Genomic DNA, 21,690 nt, shown 5'->3' with positions numbered 1-21,690 from the left:
TTTCCTGCTGGCTCCTGTCTCCCTTCCTGGGGGTCTGATTTCTCAGAGAACTAGGGTCACTTGTCCTGTGATGTGTCTCCCCTTCCGACTCGCAGATTTCTTGCTCTGGTTCAGAAGGACAGACCCTGAGACTCTGTTCGATGGAGGCTCGGCTTTGAGGCCCCAGTTTCTCCGTCACGGGGCTGTCTACACCTCCCATCCATCACCACTTCCTAGTGTCTGAGCATCTCGCTTTCCGGGAAATTTTGAGGGCTCTGGGTTCCAAGGGCTTCCGGAAGCTTCCATGGTAAAGATCCTGATGACCCCCAACGGTCTTGCGCCCACTGAAGTCTGTCCCCCAGAGCCATTAGGACTTCCAAGTGCCGAGTTCTAATCATCTCCCATACTCCATACCTGTGTCAGCCAGACTCTTCTACAGAGAACAAGTTTCCCTGCCAGCAACCCGCAGTCCATTTCATACCGGAAGGCCATCATAATGTTTACCTCTTTGTAACTTCTAGAACAATCGGCTGAAGGTGTTCGACTCTTGGCACCCACGGCCACTGCAGAGCCCCATGTCCCTGCACGTGGAAGCCAGGCGGGGCTCTGGGGTTCCTGCTGTCACTTCCAGGCCTCCTGGGTACAGAAAACTGAGAAACACGCAGGTTCTGAAGAGAACACAAAACCGCGAGCCAGTGGTCACTGTGGCCATTGCATGAATCTAAAACCAGTTGGGTCACCCGGCTACACGGGTTCGAGGCTTGTGTTTCCTCCCTAATACTCTAGACTTCATGCCCACTCTCACCTGTGCTGGCTGGTTTGGGAGCCGGAAAACCAGGTAAAACGAAGGTGAAGTTGCTTTCCTCACACACCCCCACGGGTAGGAGCCTTGTGGTGTCACACGACGCACGTGTGTCCGGAGGCTCATCGGTGTCTCGCTCCCATGGAAACCAAGCCCCAGAACCCGTCATTATCCAGGAGGCTCTCTAAATTACTCCCCGGGCAGTGGGGGGACATCTGAGAACCGTGGGAACCATCACACGGAAGGTTCCTCCAAAGACGGTGTGTTGGGGATGTCACTCACGTCGTCCACGGCGTGGACCACTCCTGCGGACGCCAAGCTGGGGGTAGAAGGACAGTGAAAACAGGCATCACGGTGGCGTTTCCATCTGTTTCCCCACCATCCACACTCTTCCACACTCTTTCCTTCCTTCCTTTCTCTTTCTTTCTTTCAGAGAATGTGAGAGACAGAGAGCGCACGCATGCGAGCTGAGGGGAAGGGGCAGAGCGGGAGGAAGACAGAATCTCAAGCAGACGCCGCACAGAGCAGGGAGCCCGATGCAGGACTCGATCCCAGGACCCTGAGATCACGACCTCAGCCGAAAGCAGACACGTCACTGCCTGAGCCCCGCGGGCGCCCGACACTCTACCCCACGCTCATTTCTGCTGAGCCCTCTTGTTTTCACCATCTGGTCCTCCCCACCGGCGCTCTCCTTGCCTCTGGCTTCGTCTCTCTGCGCCCCTGCTGCCCCCCATGCCTCCCTCTTGTATCAATGTCTCTGACTCTTCCCCATTGCTCAGTTTCCCTCCCCTCCTCCCTATTCACTCTCTGGAAGTGTTTTCTCCCACGCCTCTGCTCTTCATTCCATACCCCCTGTGTGTCATGGGAGAGACAGGACATCTCTACCCTGAGTCTCGGGGTAACTGATGGGCAGCAAACCTCACAGCACAGTCTCTGTCTTTGGGAACTCGGGGCTTTGAGGGCAGTTGGGAACCTGGAAAAACGCAACATGCTCCAGAGTGAACGTCAAGTGAACATAGGGGAGGCGGGAACATGAAGGAAAGTTTGCGAGGCCGCCGGGACCGTGCCAACAGGCCGACCGGCAGGAGAAGCACTGGGCATCCAGAATTCCTGCAACGGTGCGAGCAGCCCAACCCCGGCAGTGAGATGTCGCTCACACCACAGGAACCCCACGCTCAGGGAGACACCTTGGAGCAGGACTGCCAGCCCTGTGGTACGCCGCGGTTCCCGACACACCTGGCTTTCCGGCCCTTTGACAGATGGCTGCTGGCCGCCGGCCACCGCGGCCCAGCAAAGCCTGAGCTAGCAAAGTAAGTCTGGATGAGAAAGATATCCACTCGCTGTCAAAGAGATACGAACTATGTTTCACACTGTAGGGCTGGCCCCGGGCCTCCTGAAGGCCTTCCGAAGTCACACGCTGGACCACGTGACACACACACCAGCGAGACGCGAGCCAGGCCCCTCCAGGAGAACGAGATTTAGGCGGACAAGGGGAGACCCCCGACATGAGCCAACTTACAGGGCAGGGGTGAGAGCCTGTTGGCCACAGAGCCCCCAAGGCTGACCTAAGGGAAGCAGGGGGCTAGTGGGCAGCATCGCGTAGGCCGGAGGGCCTGGAATGTGGGATCCATTCCACAGGCAACAGGGCCGACCTTTCCGCAAGGGTTTGTTTCATCTGGGGAAGAAGGGAAGGTCCAATTGAGGACGGTTTTCAAGTACACAGCCAACTAAAACCAACTAAAACCATGTCAGGTAGTTCTGTGCTACTCATCAACACCACCAGAACTCTGTCCAAGTCACAACGACCAGCCGCGTCCACATTAATGAACTTCTCGCACCCCGGAGGGGCCTTCAGAGTCAGTAAAGAAGGATGCCCTTTCCTCTGACAGACTAACGGACAGAGGACCAGCCAGAGCCTGGCCTTGTCAATTGCTGAAAGAAGCCTGACCCCATCGGGCCGCAGAACCCCTACGACCCACATGGGGCTCGCTCAGAACTTCTGGCCACGTTCAAGCCACATTCCAGCAGCCTATTAACTACTCAGCTCCTTCCAGAAAATCACCCTCCCCCAGAGCATGAGAAATCCCGCTTCAGGGCCAGGGGCAGGAACACAGGAGGCACAGGAAATGGCTGCACTTTCTTTTTCCTTCAAAGAGACATGTGCATGTGCGTGCACACACACACGCATGCACACACTCGCACACATGCACACACGCACATGCACACACATACACACACATGCGCACACACCATGCAGAAGTAGATCACCTGTCCCGGGAAGCTCGACCATCCAATTCCTCATCAGAAGGCAGCAGAGGGCGGATCCGACAATGAACTCTGACATTCCCTTTCAGCTCCTACAACCAGAGAGTTTCCACCTGTGAGCAGAGGAACCGTTTCCCCGGAGAGGGCATCCCGAGTACTGGCTTCTGAGCAAGTCCCCAGGAAGGGTACTGGGCGCTCAGTGCTCTTTCAAGCTTTTTTAAAATCCCCACGTGAATGTGTTCCCTGGCAAATGACTGTCCTGTGGTGCTCAGACATGCTTCCTGGCATGGCGCTGGCCCCGTTTGCCCACAGGTCCTTTCCCAATGTCAACACCATAATGAAGCAGTCCGTTCCTCCTTCATGGCACAGCGTGTCAGAAACACAAACTCTGCCACCATGTCCCCTGGAAGCCATGCGTCCCCAACGCCTTCCGCCAGCCCTTGGAGCACAGCTGTGCTGCGCACTCCCCCGACAGCTAAAGCACCGGGTTTTTATCGCTCCTGAAGGGCCGTGTCCAGAACAGCAGCTCACCTCCAGCTGCACATTTCTGACCTGAATGATGAGGGAGCAGGAGGCTGGCTGAGGACAGAGCAAAAGCTGGCACCTTGCACCCCCTCTCCACCCGCTCCCCTCGGTAATATGTGTGACATTCCTCAGGCACCTCTGGCTGCCCTAAAAGAAAACAAATAGTTAACTTGCAGAGATCACAGTCCTGCAAGACAGGCGTCTCCCTTGGTTTATCAATATCCTAGAGATTTACAACAAAGAAGCTATCTAACAATAGCACAATTTCCAGAGGCAAATAACTCAGTTCCTCAGGCCCTAAATAAAGTTAAATTTCTTCTAAACCCAAATCTCATTAACAAGGACACTTGATAGGAGAAATGTGAAACTTTATCTCTAGATCTCCAAGATAGTGTCGAGAATCATTCCCAAGCATACGGCCCACTGATATACATCTAAAGGGTCTCACAAGAAGATTTTTACTACTAGTAATGAATAACCTTTCTCCCAACAATAGTTAGCCCCTCAAGGTCCTGGAGACCTTGCTTCCAAAATTCCTTACAGACTAACATCACCCCCTTTGTCCTCACCTACCCAACTCCTGTGTATATGATCAGCCACTCCTCAGGATAATGGCGCAGCATCTCTGTCTGCCCACGGGTCCAGTCCCTGTGCTCTAATAAACCACTGTTTTGCGCCAAAGACATCTTAAGAATTCTTTCTTAGCCGTTGGCTCCGAACCTCACCTAGGTTCAAGAACTTCATCATGACCGTCCTTGCAGCCTTGACACCAACGACCTAGTCCGTGCTTGGGACTGTCACCTGACATTGGAATTCCACACCCACCAGAAGGGAGCCACGCACTCCTCCCCAGCACCCCAGATGACAGACACGTCAGTGGGAAAGCATGGGAACTGTCGGCGTGGCTGTGGTTCTACCAGAATCCGGCATCTGTGGGGGCAGACATGGGCTTGGGAACCAACACTGTGTCACAAGACAGGAAAGACCATGCAGAAGGAGGGGGAGGGCCAGGCGGGAGAACCTGGGAGACAGCAGGTGAAGGGCGGTGTCAGGTGACCTAAGAGGTGGCCGCATCCCTGAGTGAAGAAGTGTCACCAACAGGGAGGGACGGCCACCTCCACTTCACGTGTACCCGGCCTCCATCGGCACAGCCCAGTGCGGTCCACGAAGCCTGGGGGAGGGAGCCGGTCCCCAGACCGAGCCTGGGGTCCGAGCTCTTGTGGCAGGGCTGCGAGAGGGACTCCCGCTAACAACCACCATGCTGCTGCTGCTGCTGCGAGTTCTGGCACCTTCTCCCATTTAAAAACCGATCTCCGCTCGCAAGGCGATGCTGCCGGCAGTCACCCCTCTAGGCCCCACTTCCGCATCAGCCTGCACCTGTGCACCTGCATTCTGCTTAGCCTAGGGCTCTATCCTGTGGAAATATTTTGGGATACTCTTTGCCATTCGATACGTTTGGTATAAATCCCTTTCAAATTTATATCCTTGTCTCCATCAAGTCAGTAAGAATTAGGATCCAAAGAGTCTGGGCAGAGCCCAGAGGATTTCCCTGCACAGCTTCTCTCCTGGTTGTCATCTGGGTAGGGGGTCCCGTCCCTGGCTGATCTGGCCTGCCCCTCCTCCCTGCGCCTTCTCTACAGACACAAAAACCCAGGGGGCAGGGGCTGGCCTCTGAGCTCTTATACTGACGCTCTGGTCATTAATATTTCATGTCATGCTTTTGCAAATGCCTGGCTGAAAACCAGACACTCTGTATATCTTCTATTCTCTTGATGTGGCACCTGGAAACAACAAGGGGACATCTTCATTCTCGCACATGCCTACTGGTTCCCGTGAGCAGCACGTTTGCCGTCTGGGCAGTCAGAAACCGTTCCCTGGTGATCGGTTCCAAATCTTACGCTGGACTCACAGCTGGTGGGTTCAACCGGTCGCCAAGCACAGCTGTTTTTGCTCCATCAGCATGAGTAAGATGCCTACGGACTGATTTACAGGCCGGAGGGCTCTTGGGTCCCTGGGTCTCCCTGACGCTGAGACCCACTGTCTGTCAGCGGGTCTTCCAGGGTACAGAACGCAGCTGGGGGTCAAGCCTCGTCCCCCTGGGCCTGGTTCCTGCCGAGAGGGCCCGCCCGGCCCCTTCAGGCCCGGGGGGAGAGCAGGGGCCCGGCAGCTCCTGGCTGGTCTCTCACCTGGTCTGTGCAGCAGGGCGACATGAGGTCAGGACGAGGTATGAACACGCACCAAGCGCTTCCAGAGCGCCTGGCTGGCAGGAAACGCGCAGTGGATGCCGTCTGCTGCGGTGGCCCGGAGCCCGAGCCCCACCGGCAGGCAGCCTAGGACGGAGAGGGGGGCCACGCCAACCCGTGGGGGAGCCCGGGGGCACTTCCCAGCAGCACAGGCTCCGTGGGACCATGAGCCCGCCACGCCCCCGATCTCCCGGGAGCAAAGGTCATCCAACAGACCATCAGCTCCAGCCTCGCCTGAGCACACACGGAACCGGGGTCCTCACACCTCCTGGGCCTCAGCCCCACACCGCTAGAGAGGAAGGCGAGCCAGCCTCGGCGTCCTCCTGGCCATGGAGGAAAGCGAGGGCCAGCGCCGGCCGGAAGGCTGAGCTCTAAGACCCCAGCTCAAGCGTTCCCGGTGAGCCCTCGCAGACCCCAGCGCACCGGCCTGCCCCTGCGCTCACACGCAGCCAGGGGTCTCACCGCCCCGCCCCACCCCGCTGCCGCTCAGCCCCGCCCCTTCCAGCCTGCGGGCCCCACCTCCCACAGGCCACGCCTCCCACAGGGGCCACGCTTCCCCCGCTGGCCACGCCTCCCATCGGGTCCCGCCTCCCGTGGGCCACACCTCCTCGCTGGCCCCACCTCCCCCGAGGGCCACGCCTCCCATCGGGCCCCACCTACCTCTCTGGCCACACCTCCTTGCCTATCCACCCCCAGCCCCACCCGGACCTTTCACTGAGGTCCCTCCTCCCGGTCCCCTGTCCCGGCCCCCTTCTTGGACTGTGGACGGCACTCACCACCAAACGGTTGTGCAGCACCTTCCTCTTCTGCCTCTCCAGCTCATACAGCGCGCTCACCTCCTGCAAGGACCTCTCGAGGCGGCCCACCTTCGACTGCCAGGCTGCGGGGACAGTTTTACCCCAAGTGGGAATGCGGTTTCGGGAGAGGATCTTCAGACCCCCGTGACCCGCTCCTCCTGCAGGAGACTGCCAGGTCCCGAGGGAAAGCTGGGGCTCTTCTCCCTCTCCCCCAGCCCCCTTTCCAGAGCCGAGGCACACTACAGCCCATTAGATAACCCAACGGTCCCCTTTCCTGGAGTGCGGGACTCGGAGGACCACCCGCGAGCATGTACGTGCCCACCTGTCACCTGGCCTGAGACCCAGCAGGAGGGGCCCTGAGCGGAACCCTCCCAGTGAGGTTGGCCTCATTCCCACCGTGCTGCTGGGGCGAGCACTTACAGCCCCGGAGCCAAAGCACCCTGCTTCCCGGGCTGTAAGTCTGGTAGGTGACAAGAACATCCCCATCTCCACCCAGTAGTGACCAAGCCCAAGAAAGAGGTGACCAGACAGAAGGGACATCACACCACACATCAGGGACATCTGACACAGGAGACTCAGCAGGGACACGGCCCCAGTGCAGGGCCAGCATCAGCGTTAAGGGAGCCTCTTATCATCCCCAGGGGACAGGGGGAATCTCGGGTCCATTCCCAAGCAGCAGCACAAAGTCACAGCTGATGCCAGCTCCAGTCCCTGCAGGCCCCTGTCCCCGGCAACGGGCCGGGCAGCCATTGGGTTAGGGCCTTACCTTACCTAGCAGAGCCTCATGGCAGAGCGGTGCCCTCTGCATGGCCGCCACCACCTCAGAAAGCCCGTCCTGCAGGTGCTCCCGGCAAGCTCTGAAAACCTCCAGGGAAGAAGCTCGCAGCGCCTCTGTGTCGTGCTTCAGGGCCTAGACCAGAGAACACACATGGCTGAGATAATGTCATGGGTCACACGGCACCATTTGGAATAGTCAAGTGAGTGTCTATAAAACAAGAGCACAGCCACACGGGTAACACAATCACGCACAGACTTCCCAGGACCTGCGTCTCTTCAGAGCTGAAGCTCTCCAGCGTTAGAGGGAGGACAGCTTCCTGTCTGCCGCGGACTTCCTCGCGAGGCAGGCCAGGCCCCAGTCCCCACGCCGGCCTCCGCACGCAGGAACGGAGCTCTGGTCTCTTGCCCCGACCGCCCTCCGGAGCACACTGTCCTGAGCACACGGCGACAGCCATGCTGGCCCCTGTGCTTATGTGACCCACGTCCAGGCGTACATGCGTGTTCAGAGAATTCGGGGGATGATAGAGCCAATAAGCGGTGCTCCCCACGTCAGGGGCTCTTCCCTTCTGAGGCCGTGGGACACTGTTTGGCACCAGGACAAGTGGCCCAGAAGGAAGGAGCCGATGTCCTGGGGTTTGACATCGAGCAAGTGAATCGCGAGATCCCCGCCGATCTGAGATACATGTCCTTGGGTTAAGTCTTTCTTTTCCATAGAAACACCATTTCCCTATGTTCTGTGTCAGAAACATTCTGACAATGTCCACACTGACATTCCGCATCGTTAGCACATAGGACACGGGTAAAGTCACACGCTGCGGCCAAAGACGGATCCCTTCCACTGAGCTGCAAGAGGACAGGCAACTCTGCACGCACGCCCGCGGTCCGTGGGCAGGAAAACAAGCCTGCTGGGCGGACTGATCATGTTTACAGATGGCGTTTCTGCTGTTATCATAATGATCTTTCCTTTCCCTCCTAATTTCCACCCCGGCCACATTGTTTGTGAGGAAAGGTGACCAATGCTCGTGAGCACACCGCAGTATAAAAATAACCCAGCACCGGCTCGCCCTGGACACTGGCCAGGCGCCCTAGAGCCACGGCCACGCTCTGCCTTTTCTTTGCGGCACCGTAGCAGCTCACAGGAGCCGCCCCTGTGACTGTGGTGGCGAGCGCCTGGCTTGTCCGGGCCCCAACGAAGCCGCTCTCCACCCTGTGACACTGGATTAAAGGAGAGGCCCACCCTGCCGCCCCGTGTGGCAGGATCAGAGCTGTGTCACACAGGCCGGCCACGGCCACACGGTGCTTCTCCTTCCCGCGTGGGCTCAGGACCCCAGACCTCCGAGTCGGCAGGTGGCCGCCAGGAAGGCAGAGCTCCCGACCTGAGCACCAGGGCCCCGTGTCCCCAGCACAGGGATGCTTCTCCCGCCTCGCGAAGAGGGCCACGGGGACAAACGTGCTGGGACCCCACGCCTGTCGACTGAGGAGCTTCGCTTCCCTACACCAAGGCTCCTCCTAACCCCAGACGGGATCTGGGCTCACAGGCTTAAACTTGCCCAGTCTCAGCAGAAACGGCCCCGTGAGTGAGGGACGCGGACGGCCACGTGTAAACACAGTGACCCACTCGGGGAGCTGCTCCTACCTGAATGTGGCGCCAGAGCTGGGGTGCGGCCAGGGTTGTGCTTCTCCGCGGGGGCTCCTGCTCAGGGCACCTGGAGCAGAGCTGGGCGGCCGTGCCGGCCCCCTTCCCACTCATTCCTCGGTACTGCTGTGCACAAGAGAATAAAAGACGGTTCACAGTGCCAACCCCTGGGAGCAGGTGCACTTTCTCTGAGGGGAGGCTGTTCACTCGCTGTCTGCTGAGTCCCACCTGCCCCACCTGCCGCTGCCTGGCCGCACCCCTCGGCCTGCGCAGGGCCCCCAGGGGTGGGGGGGTGAGGAGGGTTATGCGGCACAGGTACGGGGGCACAGAGGGTGCAGGGACAGGGGTGCGGTGAGGGGACGGGGGCTCACGTGGGGCCATGTGGACACGGGGCACAGGGGGTCCTGAAAGCTCCTGCCTGCGGCAGGTGTTTAAGGACCGAGGTTGTCTGGTCCCATGAGTAGGCAACAATGAAGAGGACAGTGAGTGGGACAGGGGTGGGGGGAGGCCGCAGACCTCGTCAATAATAGGGTCGCTGCTTGGGTGTTTTCTTCAGGGCGATGCCAAGCACACGGAGATTTTCAGGACAGAATCCTTGTTTGGGAACACGGCTCCGGGAGTTCGGTTGGACAAGGACGGAGTGGAGGGGGCTGTCCCGGGAGACAGAGTAGAGGAGTCAGGACACATTCAGGGACAAACTTGGCATGTCCAGGAGGTGACGCGGTGGGACGAGCTACAGACCCTGCAGCTCCAGGGTCCCTGTCCTGTGTGGCCAGCTGCGGAGGGGCCATGACTCAGGTCCCGAGGGAATGGTGATGCATTCGAGATTTTGCTTTGCTTTGGTTTGTGCTCCACAGTGTTTGAGTCCTGACGCTCTCGTGCTGTGTCCTTGTGGCCCGTCGCAGTGCTGATGGCCTCCCGCAGACACCAGCCGCGGTGTCCCACGAGGAGAAAACACGCGGCTCGGTACCAGCACAGTGCCATGGCAGCTGCTGCTCAGGGAGAGCGACTTGCCACGACCTCACCACGTCCTTACGATGTCCTAACCGTGTCCTCGCCACGTCCTCACCACGTCCTCACCACGTCCTCACCACATATCTAGCGTGATGGTGCGTGGCTCCGAGCCGCAGGGCACGTGAGCTTGCTGCGTGAGCAGGAACCGGCTTCTCTTCGGGAAGAGCATGGAGGTGGAGGACGCAGGCCTCCCAGCACGGTGGGGCCGACGGGGGACACCTGGTTCCCGAAGCGCCCCTGCGGCGAGGAGGAGGCCCCAGCGGGTGCGGGGCTCCCCTCAGCGTCTGCCCCTGGCTGTGGACAGCACAGAGAGCGGGCAGGATGCCAGCCACGGAGACGGGAGTGCCTGGAACAGGAGCTGCTGTGGGGCTGGGACAGGCCGGGGTTGGGGATGACGCACCCTGAGGACCGACGCCGCCCGAGCAAGGGGGGTCGGGGGCCCCGCCCGGCTGCGGATCTTTCCCTGGTGCTTGAATGTTCTTCACTACGATTCTTTCTACAGCAGGTGACAGAGGCGAGCCTGCCGTCAGCTGGGCAGGGCTGGCCCCCTCCATGCCGGACGGGAAGCCTGTCCCGTAGATCCAGGGCTCTGCACGCTGTGACCCGGAACACTGAACCATGCCGACGACTCGAGACAATCCTTATCTCACGGAGACGAGCTGGGCAGGAGCACAGCCGGGAGAGTCAAGGCCCTGCCCTGGCTAACAGTCATGCGGCCCCAGGTCGCGTCTCTGCTGACGGAAAGGAAATAAACTAAACCAGATGGTGATTTCATTTAATTTGGCTCCTCTGCTCCGAGTGCGGCGGACACTTCCCACTGAGCTCCACTCGGTGCCTGGAAGGTAGGAAAGCGCCGTGATGGCAGATAAGTGGATTCTGTCACAACTGTCCGACAAGGGAGTGGAGGGGACGGGGAATTCTGCTCCTTTTGAGCCGTTCTCCCGTCCCTTCTCTCATCGGTGCTGCAGAACGGGGCGTCCAGGAAACGCCCGAGAGGAGACGTGCTCGCGCCTCTTGGAACGGTCCCGTCGGAACGGCCGGGTAGGCACTGTGCCAACGCGGAGGGGCCCGCTCCCCTGCACCCCAACGCTGAGGTCTCATGGCAGCTCCCATGGTTGTGGAAACCCACGTCGTCCCTGGACTCCAGAATGCGAGGACGGGTGTTTCCTTCCAACCAGAGCTTTGGACTCTAATCCTCCCAAAACCGCGTCAAGCAGACTCTTCCTGTGTGCCAGGAGCAGGGGGACGTCCGAGCTACATGTGAGACAGTGCAGGGGACACGGAGGTGGCTGGTGGGACGGGCCACCGCGGCTGGAGGGCCTATTCTTGACGTGAACCCTCCACACTGAGGAGAACCTACACGCGGGGAAGCTCAGGGCAGCCCGTCCGTGGGGCGGTGATGGCTACAGAGACCCCACAGGCCCATCCTGTCCTGGGCGCGGCATGTACAGGGAGCCACGTGGCACGGGCCTGTACAGACTAGAGCTAGGGGACGTCACGCGGTTCGTTGCCTCCGCCCATCACGTGGCTACAGACAAAACGGAAGCAAAACAAAGGCCCTAAACTCTGAAGGCTCAGATTCTCTCGGAAAAAATATAATGTACGTTTATTTAAACATCCAGACCCGTATTCCAAAGTCTCCGGTACCGACTGTAGGTCCAATGGGAATTCAGAGGGAAATGAAGTAGAGCGACCGAGTCTGGCATGTGGGATATGGGGCCATCTGGCTTCCAGGGCGGGCTGGCCAAGGAGGGACAGGCAGAAAGCCGCTGGCACCTGGGGGCACTGAGCCCCAAAGCCCGGAAGCAGCAGCGCAGGGCTCTGGGGAGGCAGAGGATTCATTTGGAGACAGATGCTGAAAACAGGAACAGTGTCCACGAGTAGCACAAGCGGCCCCGGAGGTGTGACCAGTCACTCTGCACCAGGACGAGCCTGGTGGACAGCGGCTCCTGGAAGAGTCCCGCGCGCGCCCTTCCCTTCCCTGCCACATGGGCTGCACAGGAGGCCTGCACCACAGAAGGAAGTTGTTCTGTCTCATACTCGTCAAAAATGACGAAGAAAGACTTAACCATACAAATGCCAAAAACGTTAAAGGCTTTTTGTGTAACTGACACACGATGCCTGATGATCTTACCTGTGAAAAACATGTTTTCAGTTTCATCTCGACGACATTTGGGAACACGGCTGGAGCTTTGTGGCAGCCCCCGGCAACGGAAGGTCGTGAACTCCACAAGCCACCTGCTCCACACCTCTAACCCTGCGATGGAGGAAGGACCCCCAGGGTGCGACCTGTGGGGTCCAGCCGCCAGCCCATCCATGCCCCTCGGAAGCGCCGTGGGAAGGCTTGGGTGCAACGTGGGAGACCTACTTCACTGGGGCGCCAGAAGCGCTCGCAAAACGAGCAAATAAATTAGTGCTTCATTTAGGAAACAGTATGGAGAGCCCTCACTTAACCCACAAATGTAGTGCGGCTAAGTCCGGCTAGTGAAACGGGACGATGTAATTCAAGGAGCCTCAAGGGTTTGAAGACTGAGTTCCGCTGGGAGGCCCTCAGGAGAGGTCTGCAGAGGTCACATCTTACAGATGCGGAACCTGGGCGAGCCCTAGCTTTCCGGACTAGCTTCTGTTAACAAATGACCACCACCTGGGAGACTCAAGACAACACAAGGGCATCAGCTCACTATCCTGGAGGCCAGCACCCCAAGCTCAGAGGCTTTGGGGCAGGACCCGCACACCTCTCCGGCTCCTGTGGCCACTGAGGTGCCCTGGCCATGCTGCATCATGTCCCCTGCTCCATCGCCCTGTGGTCTTCTCCTCCTGCAGGGACTGCATGGCATGCAGGGCCCAGCTGGGGCTCCAGGGGGCAGTAGCGGCTGGAGGGCTGTTCCAGACCAGAAGGGATAGGCTCCTGCCGCCTGGCACTCTCTGCCCTGCTCCCTCCCTTCCAGGTGCGTGGAGGACAGGGGTCCACTCACAGGAGCGTCCTTGCCAGGATGCCAGGATCCCTTGGTACGTGGGGGAGGGCAGGGGATGAACCTGAGCCGCCAAAAGGTCCTTGGGGGGACAGGCAAAGGGGGTGTCACGATGGCCGGGCAACCACGAGGGGACTGAACACCCACTCGTACGCTTCAGCTGGGGGAAGGCACGTCCGTAAGTCGGACCTCAGTAAAGCGCGGGCCCCTCACTAAATACTCGTGGGCACAGGATCAGACCTCGTGCCGCATTGGAGGTGTGGGTCCTGGCTACCTTGCTGCACGGCAGAGAGGGAAGGCCAGGCCGGGTGGCAGCCTGGAGCCCGGGGAGGAATCAGTCCAGCTCCACATGCCAGACGCGTGGGGGTACTACCTGGGCCAGTCGCAGGTGAAGAACAGCATTTTCTGTTTCCAGTTCAACTATCCGCTCTTCTTTGGCCTACAACAAGGACCAAACAAGGGAATTTATCACCATAATCGATACTCATCAGTAAGCACCCCACCCTCGGAAGGAAGCCAGCCCCCGCCTCAGTGAAGAGCTATAGGGGAGGTCAGCTGGGGCAGGGGGCTGTTTCTGACACGGACAGAGCCCACGTGCCCCGCATCTATGATCCCCACTCCAAGTGCGGTCCCTGGCTGCCGCTCCTGGGGCTTGCTGGAAACGCAGATTCCCACATTACGGCACATAAATTAGAGCCCAATTAAACCGCTGAAAAAGCCCCACCCCAGATCTACCAGAGTCTGCATGTTAGAGAGAGCTCCAGGTGACCTGTATGTAACGTAAAATCTGGAACACACTAAAATCAGCATTTCTGTCCTTATATTAGCTCACACTGAAAAGCTACCTGTTAGGAATCTGTCATGTGCCAAGCACTTGTCTGGATACTCTGGACACAGCCGTGAACTGATCAGATGCGGGTCTCCCATCCTCATGGGAGACGTGGAAGAGCCAGTGCATGGGTAAGTGAGCTGGGGGAACAGTGGCAACACCACAGTTAAATCAGTCTATGGGTTCAGAGACAGACAGAGACAGAGTGGCTGCCCAAGGTGGGGGCAGGGCTGGCAGGGCCAGCAAGGAAACCGGAGCAAAGGGGAAAGCCTGTGCAAAGGCCCTGAGGCAGGGACGAGTTTGCGGAGTTGAAGAACGAAGAGAAGGTAAGACTCCAGGGGGGAGGCTGGGGTCTGGGAGGAGGGATGATAGGGAAGAAGGGACTGTTGTCTGCAGGGTTTTAAGCAGAGGAGTTTAAATAAGAGCTATTTAGAGTGAACGCTGAGCACGCCAGCTGCTGGAAGCCTCGGTGGACAGAAAAGCATGGGTTTCCCTGAAGGTGGTCCAGAGGCCGTTCTTCCTGCAGGGAGTCCCTCCCCCAGCCCGCTGACACGCAGCTCTCAGATTGCTGTGATCATTTTGGGGCAATCTCTTTGTGACTGGGTATAAAACCAGAAACTTGGCTGTCATCTGGACTTTCTGTTACCATGTTCAGTCAGTTTTACCTCTTGAAAAAAAATACCAAACTTGGAGTATTTCCGCAGAAGTCCACTTCTGGCATCTAGCAGATGCCGCCCCTGGCCGCTGCCCTATGGAGCTGGACTTCACCTCCACGCAGTTCACCGGCCCAGGTGCGCAGGTCAGTGGCTTCTGTATACTCGCCGCTGTGCCAACGTCACTGAAGCTAGTTGGCAGTTATTTTCATCTCCCTGAAAGGAAGCCCCACCCCTTAGCCACCGCCGCTGATGACCCCCAACCCATCCCACAGAAACCACTAATCTACTCTCTGTCTCCACAGATTTGCCAATTCTGGGCATTTGGATCCATAGAATCATAGGCTGTGTAGCCCCTGTGAGCGGTTTCCTCCACTGGGCACCTTGTTCTCAAGGCGGAACCATGTCGTGGCATCCTACCAGAATTTCATTTCCTTTCATTGCCTGATCATGTAGCTGTATAGCTGTTCCTGAACGAGTTTTTGTGGGACACACATTTCCCTTTTGCCTGGGAGTATTCCTAGGATGGGGACCATGTGTGGTAGCTCCAGTTAGCATCTGGGGAACTGCACACTCCTGTCTGCAGTGCGTGAAAATGCCAACCTGGCCACACCCTAGCCAAAACTTCCCATCTGTCCTCTGAGCACGGCCATCTGAGTGGGTAGGAAGTGGCATGTCATTGCGATTTGATCTGCGTTGCCCTGATGACTAAAGCTCACTGTCAATTTTCAAGGTGCAAGTCATGCAATCCTTGGTTAAATTCCTTCTGAAGCATTTTATTATCTTTGATGATATTTAAGTAGAATTATTGTTTTTAATTCACTTTTTTTCCCCCATTGCTATGAAGTAGAAAGACAGTAGATTTTTGCACCTGGATCTTGTATCCTTCAAATTTGTTGAAATCACTTACTAGGGCTAGTAGTGTTTTTTGATGGATTTCTTGTGATTTTCCATATATGAGATCATGTCATCTGTAAATGGAATCATCTTCCTTCCTCCTTTCTGAGATAGAGATCTTTCCCTTCTGTCATCTTGCCTAACCATGTGGACAAGCATGTCCAGGAAGATGGTAAATGGATGTGGTCAGAGTGGATCTGTTCATCTTGCTCCTTTCACCTTATAGGTGTCAGCTGGGGGTTTCGTGGCCGTCCCTTTATCAGCTTTGAGGAGTTGCCATCCGTTCCTAGCTGGTCGAGTGTTTTCTTCATGAAGCGGAGTTATATTCTGTCAGAAGCACTTTTTCTGGATCTATTGAAATGATCACGGGGTTTGTCCTTTCTCCTACTGAAGCGGTCTATCACATTCACGGACTTTGGAATGCTAGACCACTTGGGGGATGACTCCCACTTGGACATGGTTATAGGCCCTTCAGTTTGCCATTATTTTCTGAAAAATTTTCTATCTATATTAATAAGAGATACTGCTCTGGTTTTCTTGTGAGGTTTTCATGTAGTTTTGTCATCAGGGCAATACTAGTTTCATGGAATGGGAAGTCTTTCCTCCTTTCTATTCTTCCGAAGAGCCCGTGAAGGATGGCTATTAATTCCTCTCTAAATGTTTGGTAGAATTCATCAGGGAAGCTGTCTGGACTTGGGCTCTCCTTTGTGAGATTTCTAATTCCTCATGTAACCCAGTGTGTTACAGTTGTGTTCACAACTCCTACTTCTTCTTGAATCGGTTTGGTGATCTGTGTCTCCACAGGAATCGGAGCATCTCCCGCGGGTTAAATTGTCAGCAGTGCTGTTCACAACACGTCCGTGTCTCCCTTTTTATTTCTGTGAAGTAGGTAGTAATGTCCTCTCTTCCAGTCTTGATTTTATTCATTTTATTTAGTCAAACGAAGGGTCTGTCTGCTTGATTCACCTTTTCACAGAGCCCACTTTTGGTTCTGTTGATTTTCTGTGTAGTTCTTCCAGGCTCTGTTGCCCTCGTTTCTGCTCTAGCCTCTGTCGTGCTTCCCTTCTGCTCCTCTCAGTCTTGCTTCACTGCTTCACCCAGTGTCTTGAGGTGGAAGTGTAGGTTGCTGACCTGAGAGCTATCTTCTTGTTTAAAGTAGGTGTTTCCATCTATGAATGCTCCTTCAGGTGCTGCTTTACCTGCATCCCATAAACATGGCTGTGTGGCTCTTCATTTTCATTCCTCTCAAAATATTCCCAGACCTCCCTTGTGATTTCTTCTTTCACCCACTGGCTATTTAGAACTGTCTTATTTAATTTTCACCTATTTGTGAATTCCCCAAATTTATTTTGGTTATTAATTTCTAACTCCCCTCTGTTGTTACTGGAGAATATATTTTATATGCCCTTTATCCTTTTCCATGTGTACAGGCTTCCTCTGTGGCCAGCAGGTTGTCTAACCCAGAGAGTGTGCTGCAGGAGTGTAAGAGCATATCCTCCTGCTGCGTAGACGGGGTGTTCTGCACATGTCCTCCTGGTCGGGCTGGTTCAGTAGCACCGTTTACATTGTCTGTCTCCCTGCTGGTCCTCTGGTCTGTCTGTCCGTTGCTGAGAGGGGAGGGGGTGTCTGCCGCTGTTATTTTTGAGTTGCCTTTTTCTCTCTTGGATTCTGCCAATTTGGGGGCCATGTCATTAGATGCACACATAATTTTCCTATCTTCCTGATGGAGTGATACTTCTGTCACAAGCAAATACCCCTCTGGATCTGTTGTAACACTGTTTTCATCTGAAAGTCTATTCTGTCTGATATTAGTACAGTCTGCTTGTAGCTGATGGTGGCGTGGTGGGTCTTTCTCCACCCATTTGCTTACAACCTATTTGTATCTCTGAATCTAACCAGGCCCCTGTAGACAGACAGCATGTAGTTAGATGCGGCTTCACAGCCCGTCTGACAGTACTTGCCTTTTGACTGATGGTTTGTCCATTCACATTGAATGTCCCTGACATGGCTTTATGCCCAACATTTCACTCTTGTTTTCTATGTGCCCCATGTCCTGTTTGTTCCTCATTTACTGCCTTCTTTTGCATTCAGTGGATATTTTCTGGGGTGAAATCTTAATTTCTTTGATGCCCTTTTCCACTACTTTTGGAATAATTTTCTCAGTGGTTGCACGAGGGCTGGCCCTTACTTTGAACCTGGAATAGACCACTTCACCTTTACAGTCCGATTCCAGTGAGATACGGAAACGCTGTGTCATAGCTCTATTCTCCTGTTCCACCTGTTGTGTTAGTACCATTACACAGCATGTCCATCCATGTATGTTACAGATGCGACAATCCAGTGTGATCATTGCTGCTTTAAATTTCAAGTTCATTAAAGAAGCTGAGACAAGAAGGGACAGAATGTATATATTTACAGGGTTTGCTCTGCTGGCCTTCTTCACCATTTTGACTCCTCTTCACTTGGTCCTGTGCATTCAAACTACCATCTGGCATCATTGCCTTAACTCAAAACTTTGCCTCCATCCACCTACTTTGTACGACTTTTGTCAAAGATAATACATTTCTATGTTATATTTTCAATGACACAGTTATACAGATATTGTTTTACACGATTGCTTTTTAAGTCAGTGAAGGAAACAAAGAAGAAAAATACAACTTTCCTCTGTATTTTATAATTACATGACCATCTCTACTGGCATTCTTTGTGGATTTGTGTTTCTGTGCGGGGGTGCCTGCTTTCAGCCCGAGGAACTTCCCTTAGCATCTCCTATAAGGCAGACAAATTTTCTCCAATTTTGTCTGTTGGGGAATGCCTTTATTTTGCCTTCATTTTTATAAGACCGTCTTGCTGGATGAAAGATTTTTGGTTGACAGAATTTTTGTCTTTCAGCACTTTGAACACGTCACACACTGCCTTGACCTCCACTGATGCTGATGAGTGTCTCCTGACAGTCATGGTGGACTGAATGACAAGTTGTTCTTCTCTCTCCGCTTTTCTCTTTATTTCTAAGATGCAGGTGGATGTGGATTTCTTTGTATTTTTCCTAACTGGAGTTCATTAAGTTTCTTTCATGTGTACCAAATTTCAATAAATTTTGGGAGTTTGAGCAATTATTTCTTGGTCTACTTTCCTGGTGCTCCCCTGATGTATATGCTGGTGTGCTTACAGGTTTCACACCTTTTCCAGAGGTTCTATTCATTTATCTTCTATTTTTCTCTGTTTTTAGGATTGCATCATGTCTACTAATCTAATAGTTTGCAGATTCCTTTTTTGTCTGTTCAAATCTACTCTTGAGTCCTCTAGAGAACATCCTCATTTCAGTGATTTTCAACTCTAGGATTATAATTTAAAAAATAGTTTCTATCTCTTTATTGATATTTTCTATCTGATGAGAAATTATCATATTTTCCTTCTTTTCCATAATGCAGTTTCCTTTAGTTCTTTGAACATATTTATAATGACTGTTTTGGCTTCTTATTAATTCCAACATCGGGCATTCTCATGGGGAGTTCCTATTATTGGTTTCCCTGCTGTGGATGAGTCTCACTTTCCTGTTTCTTGCATGTCTTATAACTTTTTGTTGAAAACAGGACATTTTAGGAAATGAAGAAACTTTAGATAGTGATGCCTTTCCTCCACACAGTTTTTGTTGTTGCTGTCGCTATTTGTGTGCTTTGCTGAGTGACTTAGTTCGCCTCTTCCAGGGAAGTCTGCCCGGCCCCACCCTCCCAGCAGCAGGAAGGACACAGCCACGAGCACGCACACAGGTACTGGGAGACAGTAGTTTAAGGAGGGCTCTTCTTAGCTGCCTCTCCCCAATCTCTCTGTTACGATGTCTCCCTTGGTATCACAACAACCCCACTAATTATTGACTGCCTTACTGTTTTCAATAATGGCCTGGGGCATAAATTTCTCCACTGTCTGATCCGGTTAAACTGGGGCAGGGATACTTTTAGAAGCCAGTCTGAGGTTTGTCCTAACCCCAGGCTCTTCTTAACCTCGAGTGAACTAGGTGGCCTATTAGCTTGTTGCTCATTATGAGCTGTATCCCACTCCCACCCCCCACCATTCACTCATTGAAGTCCCAAGTCCAGGACCTCAGAATGTGGCTGTATTTGGAGACAGGGCCTTTTAAGTGGTGATTAAGTTAAAATGAGGCCATTGGAGAGGGTTTCAATCCAACCTGACTGGTGTCCTTACAGGAAGAGAAGAGTAGGGTACAGAGGGTCCTCCAGAGAGGACACATACAGAGGAAAGCCCACATGAGTGCAGCACAAGGCAGCCACACAAGCCAAGGGCAGAGGCCCCAGGAGAAACCACCCCTGCCTGCACCTTGGTCCCCGATTTTCCAGTCTGCAGAACTGTAAAGAGCATATTTCTGTGGCACTTTGTTATGGTGCCCAAGCAGACTGCTAACTGCTCTCAGTTGAGAAGAGCTTGTGTTTCTAAACTTCCCCACAGCACGTTTTGGACACAGGTAGAAGAAAGTCAGTTCCTTTGGGAAGGACTTCAGAGCTCTCTCTTCTTATGGGCTGCCTCTCCTCCTGGGCTAAAATCTCCAGAAGTAAAAATCGCCACTCGGGGCACTGGGCAGGGCTGTGGCCTCCGGTCTCTTGGCTGGCTCTGTCACTATGAAACCTTTGTGCTGATGGAGGGTGGAAAGAGCCCTTGGGACCGCAGTATTCCTGGCCTCTGTCATAGGAGTGGGGGTCCACATGGGTCCCCAGGCATCCACCCCACCCACTGGTAATTTGGCCCCTTCAACTGTGTGCTGGTGAGATGGCCACCCTGTGGGAAGCGACACACATGCCCAGAGTGGACCTTCTGACCACGGACCTCCCCGCTGTAGCATCATCAAGGTGCCACTTTCGTGGTTTACGTTTGTCCTGACTGTTTATTCCTTTATCCAAGAGAGTGGGGTGGATGCTTACCCACCCTGCTCCCAAATTTAGCACAGAGAATAGTGAACATTCAGTAAGTAACAGGAGGGCCCTAGGCGGAAGACACAGGTGCCTCAGGTGAAGGGCAGTGAGGCCTCAGGTGGGGGTGGGGGTGGGGTGAGGTCCGAGGGGGACAACAGACTAGGACCTCACACCCTACAGAGAGAAGGGGAAGATGACGGGGCCTGGGCTGCACGAGGTCTTTGAGGGCCATCACCCCAACGCTCCCCTGCTGGCCACGGCCCCAAGGCTCAGAGCGGAAGGGGGCGGTCTGGAGGCCAGCGCGGCTCCAGGTGCCGCCGCAGCTGCGCTCACCTGCACCTGGCGCTGCAGCTGCCTGGCCCGCTGCTCCGAGATGCGCCCCCAGCGCCCGTCCTGCGCAGGCATCGCCGGGCCCAGCTCTCAGCCGAAACACTGTAACAGAATCCACCGGAATCCGCGTGGGCGGGCGTTTGCGCCCCTCCCCCACCGTGGTTTCCACGCGACGGGGTCAGGGGTTGGCGGCGGAAGGAGGGGGGAGGGGTCGGAGGGCCCTGTGGGGGAGGGGAGTGGCTCCGTTTGAAGACCATTTCCTAAAGTGTGGCTGCTCCGAATGCCATACAAACAAGCGTCTTCGGGGCGGGGGACGAGGGGCTTCACTGCTGTCCTCACGTCCGCCAGGCGACCACGGCTTCCTTTCCCGGAGGAACGGCCCCGCGGCGAGGGGTCCTGCGTGGGGGCCGCGCCCAGACAGCGTGGGGCGCACGGGTACTCAGTTCAGGGTCCGCGGCCTCACCGCGCGCATCCGGAGGAACAGGCAGGGCCTCGTGCGGAGAAGCCGCATCCTCGTCCCAGCCGCTGCTCGGGAGAGGCCGCCTGCAACCCAGCCCAGACAGGCCGCGGGTTGGGGTCCGCTGCGCGGGCGCGAGGCCTCTTTGCGCACTGCGGCGGCCGGCTAGGCGGGGGGCCACCTGCTGACCGGCTCCGGGCCCCGTGGGACGCACGCACGACCCGCACCGCGTGTGCCGCGTGCGCGCTGTGCATTCCGTGCAGCTGCTCCCCGACCGGGTGGGGACCTGGGCCGGGGCCGGGCCGCCACACTGGCCGGAGTGTCAGGGTGCTGCCGCCTGCTGGCCCCCGTGTCCCTCCCACCACTGCCCGTGCCCGAGGCACGTATCCAGACAGAAGCTGGTGTCGCAGCCGCTCGCCTGCACCTGCACACGGTGGGTCGCCCGGCCTCCAGGCTGACGCCCGCCACAGGTGGCGCAGAAAACACAGCGGGTTTGAAAAGGCTTCCTGTGAAAACTGTGGAGCGCACTGGGTCGTGCGCACATTTTGCGCCGACTGCATACCTCGAGGCTGGTTGCCGGACACGTGGC

General features: G+C 55.7%; 1 protein-coding gene across 1 annotated transcript in view; it reads right to left on the bottom strand.

Moving 5' to 3' along the window:
• KIF25 (kinesin family member 25) overlaps positions 1-20,719 on the bottom strand; it is a 43,744-nt gene extending 23,025 nt beyond the window's left edge. Inside the window, exons 1-7 of the mRNA XM_032837192.1 lie at positions 20,648-20,719; positions 13,384-13,449; positions 9,025-9,147; positions 7,383-7,521; positions 6,591-6,694; positions 3,050-3,138; positions 1,064-1,100 (exon numbers count right to left, since the gene is read on the bottom strand). Of these exons, the coding sequence (XP_032693083.1) occupies positions 1,064-1,100; positions 3,050-3,138; positions 6,591-6,694; positions 7,383-7,521; positions 9,025-9,147; positions 13,384-13,449; positions 20,648-20,719 (630 nt within the window). The remainder of the gene's footprint in view (positions 1-1,063; positions 1,101-3,049; positions 3,139-6,590; positions 6,695-7,382; positions 7,522-9,024; positions 9,148-13,383; positions 13,450-20,647) is intronic.
• Positions 20,720-21,690: the final 971 nt, after the last annotated feature.

Source organism: Lontra canadensis, unplaced genomic scaffold (assembly GCF_010015895.1).
Source record: "Lontra canadensis isolate GAN:19392208 unplaced genomic scaffold, GSC_riverotter_1.0 scaffold97, whole genome shotgun sequence".
Lineage (NCBI taxonomy): Eukaryota > Metazoa > Chordata > Mammalia > Carnivora > Mustelidae > Lontra > Lontra canadensis.
Note: the sequence above shows the minus strand (reverse complement) of the source record. Positions and strands in the feature narration are given on the sequence as shown.